The 16,711-nt window shown below is 42.2% G+C and overlaps 1 protein-coding gene across 2 annotated transcripts in view; it reads left to right on the plus strand.

Annotated features, from left to right (window-relative positions):
• EBF2 (EBF transcription factor 2) overlaps positions 1-16,711 on the plus strand; it is a 269,896-nt gene that overhangs the window by 185,481 nt on the left and 67,704 nt on the right. For both annotated transcript variants that reach the window (XM_053366518.1, XM_053366517.1), the window contains exon 7: positions 1,908-1,989. In XM_053366518.1, the coding sequence (XP_053222493.1) occupies positions 1,908-1,989 (82 nt within the window). The remainder of the gene's footprint in view (positions 1-1,907; positions 1,990-16,711) is intronic.

Below are 16,711 nucleotides of genomic sequence, written 5' to 3' on the forward strand. Positions count from 1 at the left end.
ATGCCATGTTGTTTTTGTTCTGGATAACAGACTTGTGTTTGGATTTTCTTTTGTGGGAGTCTTTTGTAAGCCTCTCAGGGCTATAAACTAGGATAAATAATCAATTTATTGCTATGTCCTGCAAATATTACTTTTTCTAATACTTTCCAGTGTGATGAAAAAATATGTGATGTGGAATGTTTCCCCATTCATATTTATAAATTGCATTTCTGTTCCCCTGGAGATCTGAGGATACTACACATTGTTCTTCACTCCCTCATCATTTTACCCCAGCACCCCTGGAAGATACATTAGGCAGACAGGTAGAGACTTCCCCATGGTCAACCTGTGTGAGCATTACAGCAGATGAGGATTTTAAACAAGAAGGTCACATTGGCCTTTGTGTTGGACCACACTCACTGGCCTCATCAGAATGTCTGCAAACATCCCAGCTTAATATTCATGTGCTGATTGGAACATCAGTGTGGAAGGTCTCTGTACATTCAAGTGTTGTGTGCTGATGTTCTGCTTAATGCCTGTATATCAGGCTGTCCCCCTCCCTCCTCCATGCTTTGGGGGGGGGCTCTGTGAACGGCTCTTACATGAATTTCATATTTTATGTAAGCTCCCAGCAATTTTATAAAATAATCTAAACTGAGAGAGAATTGCCCAAGGCTATTCAGTAAGGTTGATGAGCTGAGTAGGGATTTGGCCCCATGTCCCTCCACACCAAAACTCAAAATTCTGTCCACTTCACCATGTTTGACCTCATTATGGCTTCTTCACATTTTAAAGTATATAACTAAAAATGTATTGTATGGATGAGATCACCACATAACATTGCCTGACACTTAAACAGACCTTTAGTCCTTTGTCTCAGTATTGTCTGCCACAGGGATGGGGAGAGCCTGTGACAACCCCCCAAATGTTGTTGGACTACAACACCTATCATCCCTGACCATCAGCATCTGGAAGGCCAAAGGTTCTCCAGCCTTGGTCTATCATGACCAGCAGTTGATCTCAGAAAGAGATCTTTTCCAGAACTGGTGCTGAGATCCTCTTGTTGAGATGTTGAGGATTCAATCTGAGCCCATGTGCACCTAAAGCATGTGGTCTACCATTGAGGTACAGCCCCTGGAAACATATTTATCATGTACATACACTCAGGGCTTTTTTCAGCTGGAACTCACCGGAGCCATGTTCTGGCACCGCTTTCTTGCGTTCTGCCAGCTTTGTAGTGCTACGTTGCCCAGTGTTTCATTTTGAATTTTGAATAATGGGCCCCCATTAAAAAAGCTCAACAGCTTTGGGTGGGTTCAACAAGTTGTAGACCTCTTTTTCTATATATATATATATAGAAAAGCTCTGCATACACTTATGAAAACACCAGGATTGGCTTCAGCTCCTCTGAATTTCATGCAAATCCCAGTTTCGCATCCACATAATGTGCGAATGTCACTTAGACCCAGATTAAGAGATATAAATTGCAGAGCTGCATTCATGAGTACACAAATACTTTCAGGGTTTTTTATTGGGGGGGGATTCTATGTCTATTATCTTTATTATTTCTTTTTGTTTTATTGCTTCAAATTCCCAATGCAACTGTTCTTGCCTCTGTCCTCACATTGGAAGCTTCACCTATTGTATTTTGCCTTGCTTGTCTGTGAGCTAAAAGTTTTTTTGTTGTTTCTTTAAAGATCTCTGGTTTCTAATAGCACTAGGTATTTCTTTGCAGGGCAAATAAATTCCACAAGAAATGTCATTTTAATCTGTTTTAATTGACAGCATGCTTTTAAAACACTCTGTTGATCTCTCCCGGTGGATTCTGCCACAAGGTACAATCATATCCGCACAAAGCAAGTAAATAATAACAGACACCATTTTTTAAAGTGGAAGATGTCACACACGCTCTCTCTTTCCCCCTACAGATTCTTCTTAAAATTCTTCCTCAAGTGCAATCAGAATTGTTTGAAAACAGCCGGGAACCCTCGAGATATGCGGCGGTTCCAGGTAAGTGTTCTGGGATTCTCTGTTAAGTAAGTTGTCTGTCTTTTTGCTTCCGTTCCTCGTCACTGACACCGTGGGTAATAAATGAGATGACAGTAAATGATAAACCCCATCATATATTGTTAAAGTTTTCCCTGCATTTGTCGTATTTAATCCTTGCTTCCCCCGCTTCCCCCTTCTGAATGCCCAGGAGGGGAGGTGATGTACCCTGCCAACCAGTGATGTATATTTGATTTGACACCCCAAAGCAAGGCACTTGCATGTACAACTGCCCATAGCAGGGACTGTGTTCATGATCGGTAGCTGTCTCTGAATTTTTCAAAGTAGCTCTGTCTGTGAGCCATGCGCAAGTCCAACCCACACACATGCAAACCCACACACACTTTAACATGCTCAGAATTGTCCATTCAAGTGCTTTCAAAACGGCAGCTGATCTAGGCATGGTCACTTTAAAGATCTTGCATGGTAAAGGCAACAAGGCCCCTGGGACAATGACCCAGCTGCTTTGCAGGAAAATCTGCCACTGGTTTCATCATAGCTGTCGCTGATGTATTGAGAATACCAGCTAATAAAAACACAGAAGGAGGTGAAGTGTGTCAAGTTGGAAACATGTGGGGGGGGAGGAGGGGGCTGAGGAGACACAGGCACTAAATCTCATCTCTCTTTCTCTCTCCTTTCCACGCTGTAATTGTTTAAGGCTGTGTGCAGACGTAACACATTCACAGCAGATCTCCACATACCACTATAATGCCTCGAGCCTAACCACTCTCCATTTGATTCTGCTACTGTAGCTTGATAACTGAGCAAACATAATGAAAGAGTAAACACACAGCCTTGCTGCAGGTGGTTTTAAGGGTTCTGGGGGTAGGAAACAGGGTTGCTTCTTAAAGAAAAACAACCCAGCAGGTTAGCTTTCAACCTGGAGAGAGAGGGTTTATTCTGTAAATCTAATCTGGTACCAAACCATCATGGTATGGTTTAGACAAGTCTGTGGCCACCACATTCTGTACAGATGGTGGCGTTCCCAGGCTATCTTCAAGGGCAGCCCCCATATTACAGTAATCTAACCTGCATGTGACTGAAGAATCAATGTACCTTTCCTTATTTCCCTTTGACACTTAAATCTGGCACATTATCTATAGTGCAATACAGAGGGTCTAGCATATAGTATTCCCAGATTTTCTTGGGGGGAGGAGTCCCACAACAATTGCATAAACATTTCTCTGTTGCTTTGATTCCTGATGTCTTCCCTTCCGGAATTCCACTCCTGATTCTCTTACAGTGTCTGCAGCAGCAAATGGCCTTTGTAATCACTTTGAGAAAGGGAAGTCTCTGCATCAACCAGGGTGGAGGAGGGCATAAAGCTATTTAAGCCTGTTCTACCCCTCCTTTGGCCTCTTCAGTTTTGAAACTCAGAGTGGATATGGCCAATGTTCACTTACAGTCGTACCTTGGATCCTGAACGCCTTGTGAGTCGAACATTTTGGCTCCCGAACGCCACAAATCCGGAAGTGAGTTTTCTGGTTTGCAAATGTTCTTTGGAACCCAAACATCCAACATGGCTTACATGGCTTCTGATTGGCTGCAGGAGCTTCCAGCAGCCAATCAGAAGCCGCTCCTTGGTTTCCAAACATTTTGGAAGTTGAACGGACTTCCCGAACAGATTCTGTTCGACTTCCAAGGTACGACTGTATCTGTTTCCTGCCAAGACAGAAATCAAACCAGCAAATATATATTCACTGTTGTTTTTGCTTTTTGCCCACAAATGATATGCACATAACTGATTTACATCTTCCTGCTATTTGCATTGTGTTTCCTTTGCATTGAAATGAATGGGGTGGAATAACAACTTAACTTTTATAAGTTACTTAATTTCACCACAGCAGATAACAAGATGGATAATGTAGTTTTTGACAGACAGGAAATTTGCACTCCGTAAGATCCACGATATGGCTGCCTTATCTATAAGAGCATCTTGTGCAGCAGCATCTTCTTCTGCACGCACATGCGTTGTGTGGCTCGAGGACCTCTGGCACTCCCTCCCCCCAGATGCAATACTTCAGCATCAAACTACTTCTAAACTTCCTCAAACACAAGCCTTTATGGCAGACGCTACTATGGATTCTACGCAATTTCCAACCAGGGCTGTGTCCTCTCAAGCAGCGGAATGGAAACAGCGCTGCATGTGACAAATACAGAGGGGAAAATATTGCCCCTGACCCTCAGATACCTTTAAGAATATAATTCCACAACTGGCCTTCAGAGCTGTGCTGCTTGTTGTCAGGGGCCTTTTGGGGGCCAACCTGTAGCAGACACCTAGAGTTATGGGGCCTTACAGGAGGGTTTCCCTACTCACCTGAAAAGATGAGGCTTCAATGAGGGGATAGATGAAATACTACCCCTCAGCCCTGGCAGCATTGGCTCAACCACCATTGGTTGTGAGCAGTTAGAATCTCTTACTATGGTTCCCTACTGCAGATTTTTTGTGTGAAAATGAATACAGTGGTACCTCAGGTTACATACGCTTCAGGTTACATATGCTTCAGGTTACACACTCCACTAACCCAGAAATAGTGCTTCAGGTTAGGAACTTTGCTTGAGGATAAGAACAGAAATTGGGCTTTGGCGGCGCGGCAGCAGCAGGAGGCCCCATTAGCTAAAGTGGTGCTTCAGGTTAAGAATCGTTTCAGGTTAAGTACGGAATGAATTAAGTACTTAACCCGAGGTACCACTGTAAATATGACCCAGATCACCCTGCCTTGTGTCTTGCCTTCTTATTTACCACTATAGTTGCAGACACTTCGGTTGCAGCCCATGTGTGCCAATCACTGAAAATACAATGTTCTACTGACTTGAAAAAAATTCACTTTTAACCTTGAATGTTGCATCTGTTGTAACATTTTGTCGCCCCCAGCCCCCAGTAAAGTTGCATGAATAGTATGGGTACCTTTGATTTATTAAAGTTTGAGACTCAGAACTTGGATTGAAATCTGAAGAGGAATTGGTTAAGGCTTTGTGTACACATGGAGTGAAATGAGGTGGTAAAGTCTGGAGGTGGTAGAATAGATTGTACAATTCCTCAGCACAGCTGCATTGGACTTAATAGTCTTCTGAGGCCACCACTTTCAGTTTAAATGTGTGTTACTTTACTTCAAAATGTGTTAAATCATTTCTGCTACACTGAGGATTTGCTTGCTCCTTCTTCTGGGTGGGGCCCTTGACTATAGCTTCAAAACCCGTCCTCACAACATAACTGGTACCATTTCAGATTGCAAGGGGAAATCAATCTTTAAGTGCTCCTTGTTTAATTCTCTCCTTGTGAGAGAATTTTAAAAATGTGAATATGGCATTTTTTCTTTCTGTATTTTTTTCTGTACTCTTTCAGTATTTTTTCTGAGCTCCTTCCACTGCTACTCATTATGCACTGTAGATGCCCAGAGATTCCTGGATCCCACATTAAAACTCTATATGGTCTATTAAAGAATGCGAAAAAATACTAAAACTTATTCTCTTCTGAAGGGTTTCACACAGATGCTGATAAGAGTGTTTTTAGTGTGAAGATCATCTCAAAATATCAGTAATGTTTTTGCAGCCCCCAAAATGCATGCTCTTTTATCTTTCATCCAACTTCTTCCATATGCCCTATATCAGCAAAAGATAATTAAAGTGCCAGAGATTACGATTTAGGTTACAACGGACACGTGTCAATCCTAAAAATGTAAGACCATCTCAGATTTGTTAAAACAAGATACAGGTGTTGTACATGCAGAATGAAGGAATAAAGGGGGGGGGGATTTCTTCAAACTCTTGATTTAATTAAGTTTTAGAAACAGAAAAGTAGGTGAGGGGAACAAAAAGATCTGAGTGAATTTTATCTCTATGCTAGATCATGTACAGGTTATAGAAGGGTCATATATATGTGGTAGGGTGCTCATGTAACCTTGTATAGTATTAGAAACGCTGTCAGAAGGGAGCCCTCTATTTGAAGGTAACTGATGTAGATATGGCACAAGGCTTTTTAGGTGCCAGCGCATGTCCAGGGAGAAAATCAGTTCACATTTAAAGGTAAACCTACCTCATTTGCACTTTCCCAAACAGTACATGAACTGGAGCACGGCTGTCCTTCTAAACTCACCCATCTTGGAATTTTGCAATGCAGTTCTCCAGCCAGAGTCCTTCTGTGTCGTAGCTTTACCATGAGACGTGATCAATGATGTGATATTATTTTGTGGAAACCCCCTCCCCTTTTTCTAACAAGGCATTGTTTCATCAAATTAATTGGAAATATCACGAATGCATTGAGATTGAATGATAAAAAGACTAGTCGACTATTTCTGGGATGCGTCTTTGAGAATAGGATGTATAATTTCCTGGTTGTATCCAACAAAGTTCTACACAGAGTAGGCCCACTGAAATCTATGGACATGACCTATACTTGAATGACTCGTGTCCCCTTAATGAATCTTAAAAAATCACACTCACTGTAATTACATGAGCATTTGTAGATTGAGGCACACTGGGATGAATTGTTCCCCGAATTCATTGATTTATTACAATATTATGCATGAGTAGCTCCTCCATATGGATCTAGCTTATCTGAATGGACACTTCCTTGCATATGCGGGATGGTTGGAACAGAATGGGACAGTCTGCCCACTTCAGAGGTCTGTATGTACAGCAACACACATATATGGCCCAGGAGCAAATCTTGTAGATATCCCAAATCATTTATTTTTTTTCCTCCTTCATGGTTCTAATTTGGGAGGGGCAAAATACATTTCCTGCAAGTTGTTAAATTAATCTAGTTCTGATCCTCTAAACTGCTTAGGCATATTTGAAAGCTCTGTGGAGACAGATTTTTCTGAGATTTTTGAGACTGAATACATTTTCTCAATGTATTCAGCTCCTCTCTGGTCACGTTTCACAGCAGCGAAAATTACATTCTGTTATACAGTTGTACCTCAGAAGTCGAATGGAATCCATTCTGGAAGTCTGTTTGACTTCCAAAACATTCAGAAACCAAGGAGCAGCTTCCAATTGGCTGCAGGGAGCCATGTTGGACGTTTGGGTTCCAAAGAACGTTTGCAAACTGGAACACTCACTTCTGGGTTTGCGGCGTTTGGGAACCAAAACGTTCAACTCACAAGGCATTCGTCAACCAAGGTACGACTGTATTCTCTTACTACAGACTTAATAATCTGGAATGAATACCACAAACCCTTTAGAGTGTTCTCACTGTCACTTGATTCAACATTATATATACATATATTAAAAAGTTTCCTCCACCCATTTATTCACACAAATTGGCTGAAGAGACAGAATCTTCCCATTCTTTCCTGCATGGTCACTTCCAAAACATGTAGTGCTTTCACAACACCCATACTGTAGTTTATGTATATATTATTCTAGCAAGGAGCTCACTATGGCACACCGGATGTCTTCCTCTGCGGTAAGTTAGTCTGAGAAACTGTGGTTGACACAGCTTTGCCATAGGCAGCAGCATGAGGTTAGCCAGGAGCTCCGAATCAGGAACTGTGGGATACTTCTATAGGACAAGCCAGATGACAAGGCTGAGGAAGCAAGCTAAAGGTCTAGCTCAAAGGGCAACCAGAAGACAGAAACAAGGAATGAGCCAGAACTGTGTTAGAGTTGTAGCAGAGAACTGGGCCAAAACAAACAAGATGAATTTTAACAGGGAGAAATGTAAAGTATTGCACTTGGGCAAAAAAAATGAGAGGCACAAATACAAGATGGGTGACACCTGGCTTGAGAGCAGTACATGTGAAAAGGATCTAGGAGTCTTGGTTGACCACAAACTTGACATGAGCCAACAGTGTGACGTGGCAGCTAAAAAAGCCAATGCAATTCTGGGCTGCATCAATAGGAGTATAGCATCTAGATCAAGGGAAGTAATAGTGTCACTGTATTCTGCTCTGGTCAGACCTCACCTGGAGTACTGTGTCCGGTTCTGGGCACCACAGTTCAAGAAGGACACTGAGAAACTGGAACGTGTCCAGAGGAGGGCAACCAAAATGGTCAAAGGCCTGGAAACGATGCCTTATGAGGAACGGCTAAGGGAGCTGGGAATGTTTAGCCTGGAGAAGAGGAGGTTAAGGGGTGATATGATAGCCATGTTCAAATATATAAAAGGATGTCACATAGAGGAGGGAGAAAGGTTGTTTTCTGCTGCTCCAGAGAAGCGGACACGGAGCAATGGTTCCAAACTACAAGAAAGAAGATTCCACCTAAACATTAGGAAGAACTTCCTGACAGTAAGAGCTGTTCAACAGTGGAATTTGCTGCCAAGGAGTGTGGTGGAGTCTCCTTCTTTGGAGGTCTTTAAGCAGAGGCTTGACAACCATATGTCAGGAGTGCTCTGATGGTGTTTCCTGCTTGGCAGGGGGTTGGACTCGATGGCCCTTGTGGTCTCTTCCAACTCTATGATTCTATGATTCTAAGTGGAATCCCTGATCTGGACCTTGTGTAGAGTAGAAATGAATTTGCTCTTCACCGCAAGGATGAGTTTCAAAGATTTACTGGAAAACAGTTACAAATGAATGTTACATAATACAAAGTAACACATTGCTCTTAAGCAATGTCATTCCATATTTTTTTTGGTCCTTAATGAGGTTCAATAAACTTTCCTCTCTCTGTTCCCAGAGAGAGATCCAGAGTAACATACTTGTATCACCATCACAGAGCTTTTGCTTCTGCTACTGCTGCAACTGACTTTTCAGGATTCATCTCCTCCTGTTAAAGATCTCTAGGATTCCAGTGATGAGTCATCAATTATTTCATAGCATTTTAAATGCAATGCATTCAAACCATATCATTTTATGCATATAAAACTTTTCTATGTTTAGCAAACTGGATGTCCTTTTCTGGTTCAATCTTACACTCTTCGCCAGCAGGGTTGGCACCATCAGGCTTTTGCTGAGGTCCACACCCCAGAAAGGGGACTCACTGCTAACCTCCTAAGCCTCCTGGTCCTGCCACTTTTCTTTGTCAAGAGAGAGCAGTGACAGAAGCAAGGAGAAATATCAGTTTCAGTGATTAGGCAGTATTAACAATGAGGTAATCCCTGTTAACTAAATTGGTGCACACTCACAAAGACAAATTCATTAGTCATTTTATCTCTTCCTTTCACACTGGAACCCCAATGGATAACTTCGGGAAGCTTGTCTGAATGGAAAGAGAGAGCAGAATGGAAGGCGGCTGTCACTTGTTTTTCTTCTTCCCATGATGAAAATAACAATAATAAATATTAAAAATTTAATAGCATAGCAACTTTTGCCAAACTAGAAAAATATGTTAGTGTAACTGAGCAGTTATAAGGGAAAGTACATCATGAATTTCGTATTATTTCCAGATGTCCGGTGCTATAAAGGATCCCCACCCCTCTCTTGGAACCTTAACAGGATTCCACCCCCACCATTTCACTGAGGGATGAGCTAGGTTGCACAAATTCTGGACACTCATTGGGAACACAAACCTCAGAACAATCTAGCAGAAGAATATCCTTGGAGTACATTCATGATACCATTATATTTCAATTAGTGCTGGTTCTCACAGTGGTCCCCACTAATAGCAAATTCAGGTGCCTGTGTGGCAATCAGTCTGGGAGCAAATAAATGAGTGATTCCATTCCTACATGCTTTGCAGAAAGAAGAAGAAATTTTAAGGACCAAAACAGACACCTGTGAGGTCCCATTATTTAGAAAATAATGTTGGCGATTAACTCGAGAGAGAGACAAGCAACTATACCCTCTTAGACCCTGATCACCCGATTACAACCTCATTCTGCTGCATGCATAGACTTATTTTAATCTTAAAACCAGCAAGTAATGAACAGGTAAGTGTGAACAGATAACTTGTAATGGGATACACACTCTTGGATGCAACTGTAAAGTGCAAGTGAGAGAGAAGAGAATACTTGAGCAAAGGTGAAGGCAGATCCACTCAGCCCCTGTATTAAGTGTATATTTACAACACAAGAATGAAATTCATGCCACCAGTGTTTAATCTTGGCTGGCAAAAGCAAACCCAAACTAGAAAAGTGTCTTTCAGGAAGGCCTTAGCCTGACATCTTGCTTAGCTATACAAGCGATACTTGCCCATGGTGTTCAACAGTTATACTAACAGACCTAGATCTCCAGGGATGTCAGTCCAATGCCTTTCACCAGCCTTAAATACCCTTAAAGAAAACAAAAGCATGTCATGTTTTATGATAATGGGTGAACAAGTGGTATTGATGGATATGCCACCAGGAGGGCATTGGCAAAAGAAGGGAGGGGGAAAGCACCTAAATGGTTAACAAGATAATGGTAAGAAATATTGACCTTGATTTGTTTAGCTAAGATGTAAAGATTTCTGAAGGTCAAAGGTTTTCTTGTGTAGTGTTTTGGAGTCTAACTGTGCCTGACCCTCTAACATTAAGTTGCTGCGGCCTGCAGTTTTGAAGAGTGAAGCGAACGAGGGGGGAAAGGAGAAGGGGGAGAGAACAGGAAATGGAGTGAGGTGTTTCAGGAAGTTGTCAGGAGTTGACTGATTGATTCCAGATGGAAAGGGTCACCCTCCATGACCCAGGAAATGCTCACTGGGGGAAAGCTGTTGGCTGGTGAAAGGGGGAGGGCCTGGGAGCTGGAGACTATAGAGGAATGTCCGCTTCCTTTTTTAAAAAAAACAAAACAAAACACAAAAATCATGGACTTTTAACTCTTCAGTATAAAACATGCTTGGCAGTGGTCTATTTTCGGCATGAGATTTGAGTGGAGCTATTTCTCGATTAAAGAACAATTTCTTATCCATAATGCTAAGCAGCTTTTCGTTGGTAAAATATGTTGTTGTGGTGGTTCCAATAATGCCAAGGTAGAATACTATAAAACAACTCAATACAAAACAGCAATTCAAAACGAATTCAATATACAATAAAACCAACATACCATTATTAAAGTAGTCGGGAATCATTCAACTGGTATCAGGAGTCACTGAGAGCTACAGTAGGTATATTTTAAAGTAGATGAATGATTCATGGTGAAGGAAAAGCTTGGGTGGAACATGATGAAGATTCATCTAGTGCTCTCTCTAGCCCTGTGCCAGAAAATGTCTCCTGCGTTTCCCCCCTGACCATTCTCCATTAACTAATGGAAAAAAGAAATTTCACCTGAAAATTATCAAAGGGGAGATTAAAAGTTGGTGAAATTCTCATGGGATGCAAGTGGCCAAGGGGTCATTGTGAGTGTCTCGTCTTTCATTCTGTAAAGCATCGCACCAGTGATCTGCACTCTGCAGCCTTCTTGGGAGTCTGCACTTCAACCAAACCCAGGGAAGGCATCATGATGTAACTTGTTCCATGGGGTGGAATGGAAAGTGAGGGCAACCAAAAGGCTGTAGAGTGCTGGAGAAATTTTTGATGGAAAGAAAAACACATACACTACCCTTGGCCACCTGTCAGAGAACAGGTTTATGCCACACTGAAGACCAACCAAAATTCCAATGAAGTTCTAAAGTGCCCATGAGGTACATAAATGGAAGCCTCTTTCACAGAGGAAGAAAACCTTTGAGAAACCAGAAGACAGATCTTGGCACAGCACTAGTTTGCCCCTAGTATCCAACAATTAGAGGTACACTCAGAGTTGACCCATCCATGAAACAAGGTGAGGGACCACCTCAAGCGGCAGGATCCACAGGGCCAGCAGATCTGGCCTCCAAGGAACATATCCCCCTCTGCTGCTGCTGCTGCTGCGGTGGCAGCAACAGCTAAGGTTGTTGGAGGCTGCGTCTGCCTACTCCTTGCCAGCGTTCTTGGTGAATAGGAGGAGCTGCTGGTTTCCTCCCACCCGTCTTCCTGATGTAGATCTTTATTCCCCTTTTGTTCTTCACTCACCCCTTCTTCCCTGGTCTAGGGGGGGCATGTTGCCATTTTGTGGTTCACCTCAGGTGCCAAAATGCCTTGGGCCAGCCCTAGGTACAGTTCCTCTAATCAGAGGCTTACTGGCTCTGAGTGTGGATGTTCCATACTTAGTGATCACTTGGGATATGCAACAAAATATTGCAATGTGGAATGTTGTTTTTCAAGATTCCAATCAGCCATGCCATGTTACAGGATACTCCATTTCCTTCTAGTTGCCCAAACTACAAGAAGCAAAGGCTGGAATCTGTTTTGTTAGTTTTGTTGCAATACACAGCATATTTGTGTACTGTTCTGGTGGACACACATGCTATGAGCTGTGAATGTCATATGGTAATGATGGCTGTAACGGTAACAAACATGTTAGAACCAACATATGCCAGGGACTGCTGTGCCCATACTGATTTGGCAGTTTGAAAGGTACGTTTGTTAAACATTTCCCTTGCTGTCCTAGAGTACTACTGCCAAGGTTTGAGAGTGCAGATATGGAATATACACAGTTAGGTATACCTGGCCTGTTCACATATATGTATTATTTGGGCCTAGTGCATAGGGTTGCATCCAGTGTAATGCTAAGGAACCCATCGTGGTAGCACACTTCTTTCCCCCCCCCCATGCTACCCCAAATCTCTTCTGGATCTCCTCCCCACCCCCTGGAGCAAATTTGGGAAGGGTGCTGGGTTTCATGGGGAGGAGGAGAAGCGGGTAAATTTCTGCTGCACAAGCATAACTTGTGCTAGTAGAAGAGTGCTTTGGAAACCGTCCATAGTACCGTATTTTTCGCCCCATAGGACGCACTTTTTTCCCCTCCAAAAATGAAGGGAAAATGTGTGTGCGTCCTATGGGGCGAATGCAGGCTTTCGCTGAAGCCTGGAGAGCGAGAGGGGTCGGTGCGCACCGACCCCTCTCGCTCTCCAGGCTTCGTGCAGATCTCCGTAAGCCGTGGGAGCCCGCCCCGGGCTCCCACGGCTTGCGGAGAGTTGCCTGCATGCCGAAGGTCGGGCGCGCTGAGCTCGGCCTTCCCCCGCCCCAGCCCCGCGCCTGGGGGGGAAATAATTTCCCCCCCTTTATTTCCCCCCAAAAAACTAGGTGCGCCTTATGGGATGGTGCATCCTATAGGGCGAAAATACGGTATGTAAGAGACTGCAAAAATGTGAATTAATTTACTAATTATTTATTTCAACGTTATCTAGATTATTCTGTGTTGGTGTGGGGTAAGAGAAACTCCCCAGCCCCCTAAATCCAAGACAATTGGGATAATGTTGAAATAAATTATAATATGTAATAAATGAATTGATCTATTAACCTCAAGGAGATGGTGCTTAGTATTATTTACCATTTTATTATGTATACTTGTTTTTAAATTTGTGGATTTTAGCTGTATTTTTGGTGAGTATTTTATACTAATTTATGGAAACCGTTGAGAGATTTTTCTTTTTTTGTGGTGGCGGCAGGAAGCACACCCACAGGAGATAAAAAAATTTGAGCATTCCTAGTTTGGCACTGAGATACTGGGTGAGAACCAGGCTGGGGAGGGAAGAGCTCCAAGGATCCAAGCCTGCAATAAGGTAGTGGGGCAGTCAGGTTTCCTCCTCCACATGCAGTTTTTGTTGAAAAAAATAATACATTTCCTCACCTTCAGAACCATGAGAAAACAAACATGGCTGCCACATCACATCTTCTCTGGCCCCAAATCTCCCACTACATGATTGTTTTTGATACCTTCTGCCACTGCTACCTCCAGTCATATTAAATTAAGCGTGCACACACACATATATGTAAAAATATGCTAGAATGATCTGTGGTCGACTGTATGCTTCCGGTGTATATAAAAGTTTATACCTCTATCCCAGTGGGTGTGTATAATATATAGTCTCTGCTTGTGCATGGTTGGAATTGTGTGTGTGTGTGTTATGTATGTGCAATAATATACGTTTTGATTTACATTTGGTTACAATTTAAAATCTTCTCGTAAATATTTCAGACACTGGAATAATTCAGCCTTATTCCCTTGCCACTGAAGTGTGGTCTGGGCTGGCCAGCAAGAGATTAAAATTTATTTCCATTGTTTAAGAGAAAATAATGAAGTGCATCTGACTGGGCTCTCTTATGTCACAGGGGAAATGTTCACTTTGGAGCAGAGTCCCAGCTCCACCCAAATGCACAATGATGAAATCTATTGGCACATGAAAGCAACACATTTTGTGGCGGGAATGCGAGTACAGCATTAATGTGCAGTATGACAGGCACCTTTTGGAATGAATTAAGTTCATCTTGAGAAGACAAAGCATTCTTTCAGTCAGCATAAGATTCTCCCAGAGAGCAGGTTTCCCTTCTGTGGGCCAAGAACAGTTTTGTCAGCTGTTAAAGCCAGAAATTCTCTTTCTGAAAGTGGGACACACAGGTTTGAGAATATTCCCACACAGGGTTAGCTTTTTATTCTTTAATGAATGCATATTGGCCTATGGAATATGGGTGCTTCAAAATTCTCCTCTGAATTTCTCTGTGGATTTTTGAGGTCTGGAGTATCTTGTCTTCCTTCTTTTTTCTTTTCTTTCTTTTTTCATAATTTTATTATTATTATTATTATTATTAAAGATTTTTCTTGATTTGCAAAAGTGTTTGCAATGTCTCTCGTATATTTTTTCCCCCATGTAACATTTTTACAAATCAGTTTCATTTGTTGAGACATTGGGAAGAAAAGGGGGAAAGAGGTGGCGGGGGGGTCAGGTGGCGATGTTTCTATTTCACTTACTATAGGTAGGGTTTGGTGTCAACATTGCTTGTGCAGGTTCTTTGCTGTTCATTTGTGCTCCTTTGGTGATGAGAGAGCTTGGGGTTGGCCTAGGGTGTGCTTATTCATTTGTGGTTGGATGTGGTGGTCTTTGTTTTCATTTGTGGGGTGGGGGTGGGGTGGAGGGTGATTTGGATCAGGTTAGCCATACTGATTTGTATGCCGTTGGTGGATTTTTGTCATTGTCTTGTTGGGCTGTGTATGTGATAAAGGGGAGTCATACCAGGGTAAAGGCATCTTCTTCTATTTGTCCCCGTGTCAGTTTCAGTTTATTGGTTAATTTTTCTAGTAGGGCTGTTTCCCATACTATTTGGTACCATTGGTCCATGCTTACTCCTGACAGGTCTCTCTAGTGAGTGTCTGGCTATGACGCTTCTGGCTGCTGTCTTGTCTTCCTTCTAAAGTTAACTGATGCACTGGCCTAACTCCATTATCCTGTTTGGCTTTTTAAAATTCAAATTTTGTACTAAGAAGAACCCTACTGGATCAAGCCAAAGGTCCATCTAGTCCAGTAATCCATTTACACACTGGTCAATGAGATGCCCATGAGAACCTAAGCATGAAGCCCTCTCCCTACTTTCAATTCCCAGAGGCTGATGTTCAGAAGCATACTCTCCCACAATCAAGGAAGAATGTAGCCATCATGGTTAGTAGCCAGCGACAGCCTTCTCCTCCTCCATGAATTTGTCTAATCCTCTTTTAAAGCCATCCAGATTGGTGGCCATCACCACAACTTCTGGGAGCAAATCCTATAGTTTAACCATTCACTGTGTGAAGAAGTACTTTATCTGTCCTGAATCTTCCAACATTCAGCTTCACTGGATGTCCCTGAATTCTAGTATAATTCGTTTTGACTTTTTAATCTTAATCCTTCAGGAGAGCTCTTGGGGCATTAAGGCCAATGCCAGTCTGGGCTCCATTGGGAATAAGGGCAGAAAATAAATTTAATTAATAAAATAAATAAAAATAGTGGGTGATAAGAGAAAAAGCTCTAGGCTGTACTGACAAATAAAAAATGAACAAACCACCAGGTCCAGATGGCATTAAAGAAGTTCTTAACTCAAATGTGAAATTGGTGATTTTCTTACAAAAAAAGTAAGATAAACATCTATACCTTAAGATTAATACCCATACCTGACCAATAACACATTATTATTATTATTATTATTATTATTATTAGGAATTGCGGTGAGCCATTACAGGCCAGTTAGTTTAATATCTTTCTGGTAAAACTGGTGAAAAGCTTTGTCAAAGATAGAATTACCAAGCATATAGAAGAATAAGTCTTGCCAGCATAGCTTCCTTAACTCCCATCTAACTAACCTTTAGTGTTTTGAGTGGGTAAGTAAGCAGATGGATAGACATTGTGTACTTGGACTTCTGAAAATGTCCCTGAGTAAGATGAACAGTCATGGGGCATGAGAACTGGTTCTCATAGGATCAGTAACAGGAAGAAGAGAGCAGAAATAAATGGAGGGTTTTGACAGTGGAGGGATGTAGTGGAATCTGTCCAAGACTGTCATTGGGATCTCTGTGTTTTAATTTGTTCATAAATAACTGGGGTGAACGGTGAGCTGGGATTGAGAGGAGCCTCCAGAGAACCTCTCGAAACTGAGTGAATTGAATTAAAATGAGAAATATGATTCCAATCTAAACAAGTGAGGCAAAAAATTCTAATTTCACACTCACACTGATGGTGCCTGAACTAGTGGTGACTGAGCAGAAAGAGAAGTCATGAAAGTTCAGTGAAAATGTTGACCCAGTGTGTTGCAGCTGTGAAAAAGGTGAAGTCCATGTTGCAAAAGGAATTGAAAACAAGGCTGCCAATATCATGATAGCATTATAGCAATCTATGGTGTGACCACATTTGGGATACTGTGTGCAGTGCTAGCCACTGCCCCCCAAAAAGATATTGTAGAGGTGGAAACGGTCCAGGAAAGGGCAACCAACATGATCCTGGGGTAGACATAACTCCCCATTTGATGCCACAAGATGTAGTGATGCCCACCACCTTAAAAGAG

The sequence above is a fragment of the Podarcis raffonei genome, chromosome 15 (genome assembly GCF_027172205.1).
Source record: "Podarcis raffonei isolate rPodRaf1 chromosome 15, rPodRaf1.pri, whole genome shotgun sequence".
Classification (NCBI taxonomy): Eukaryota; Metazoa; Chordata; class Lepidosauria; order Squamata; family Lacertidae; genus Podarcis; species Podarcis raffonei.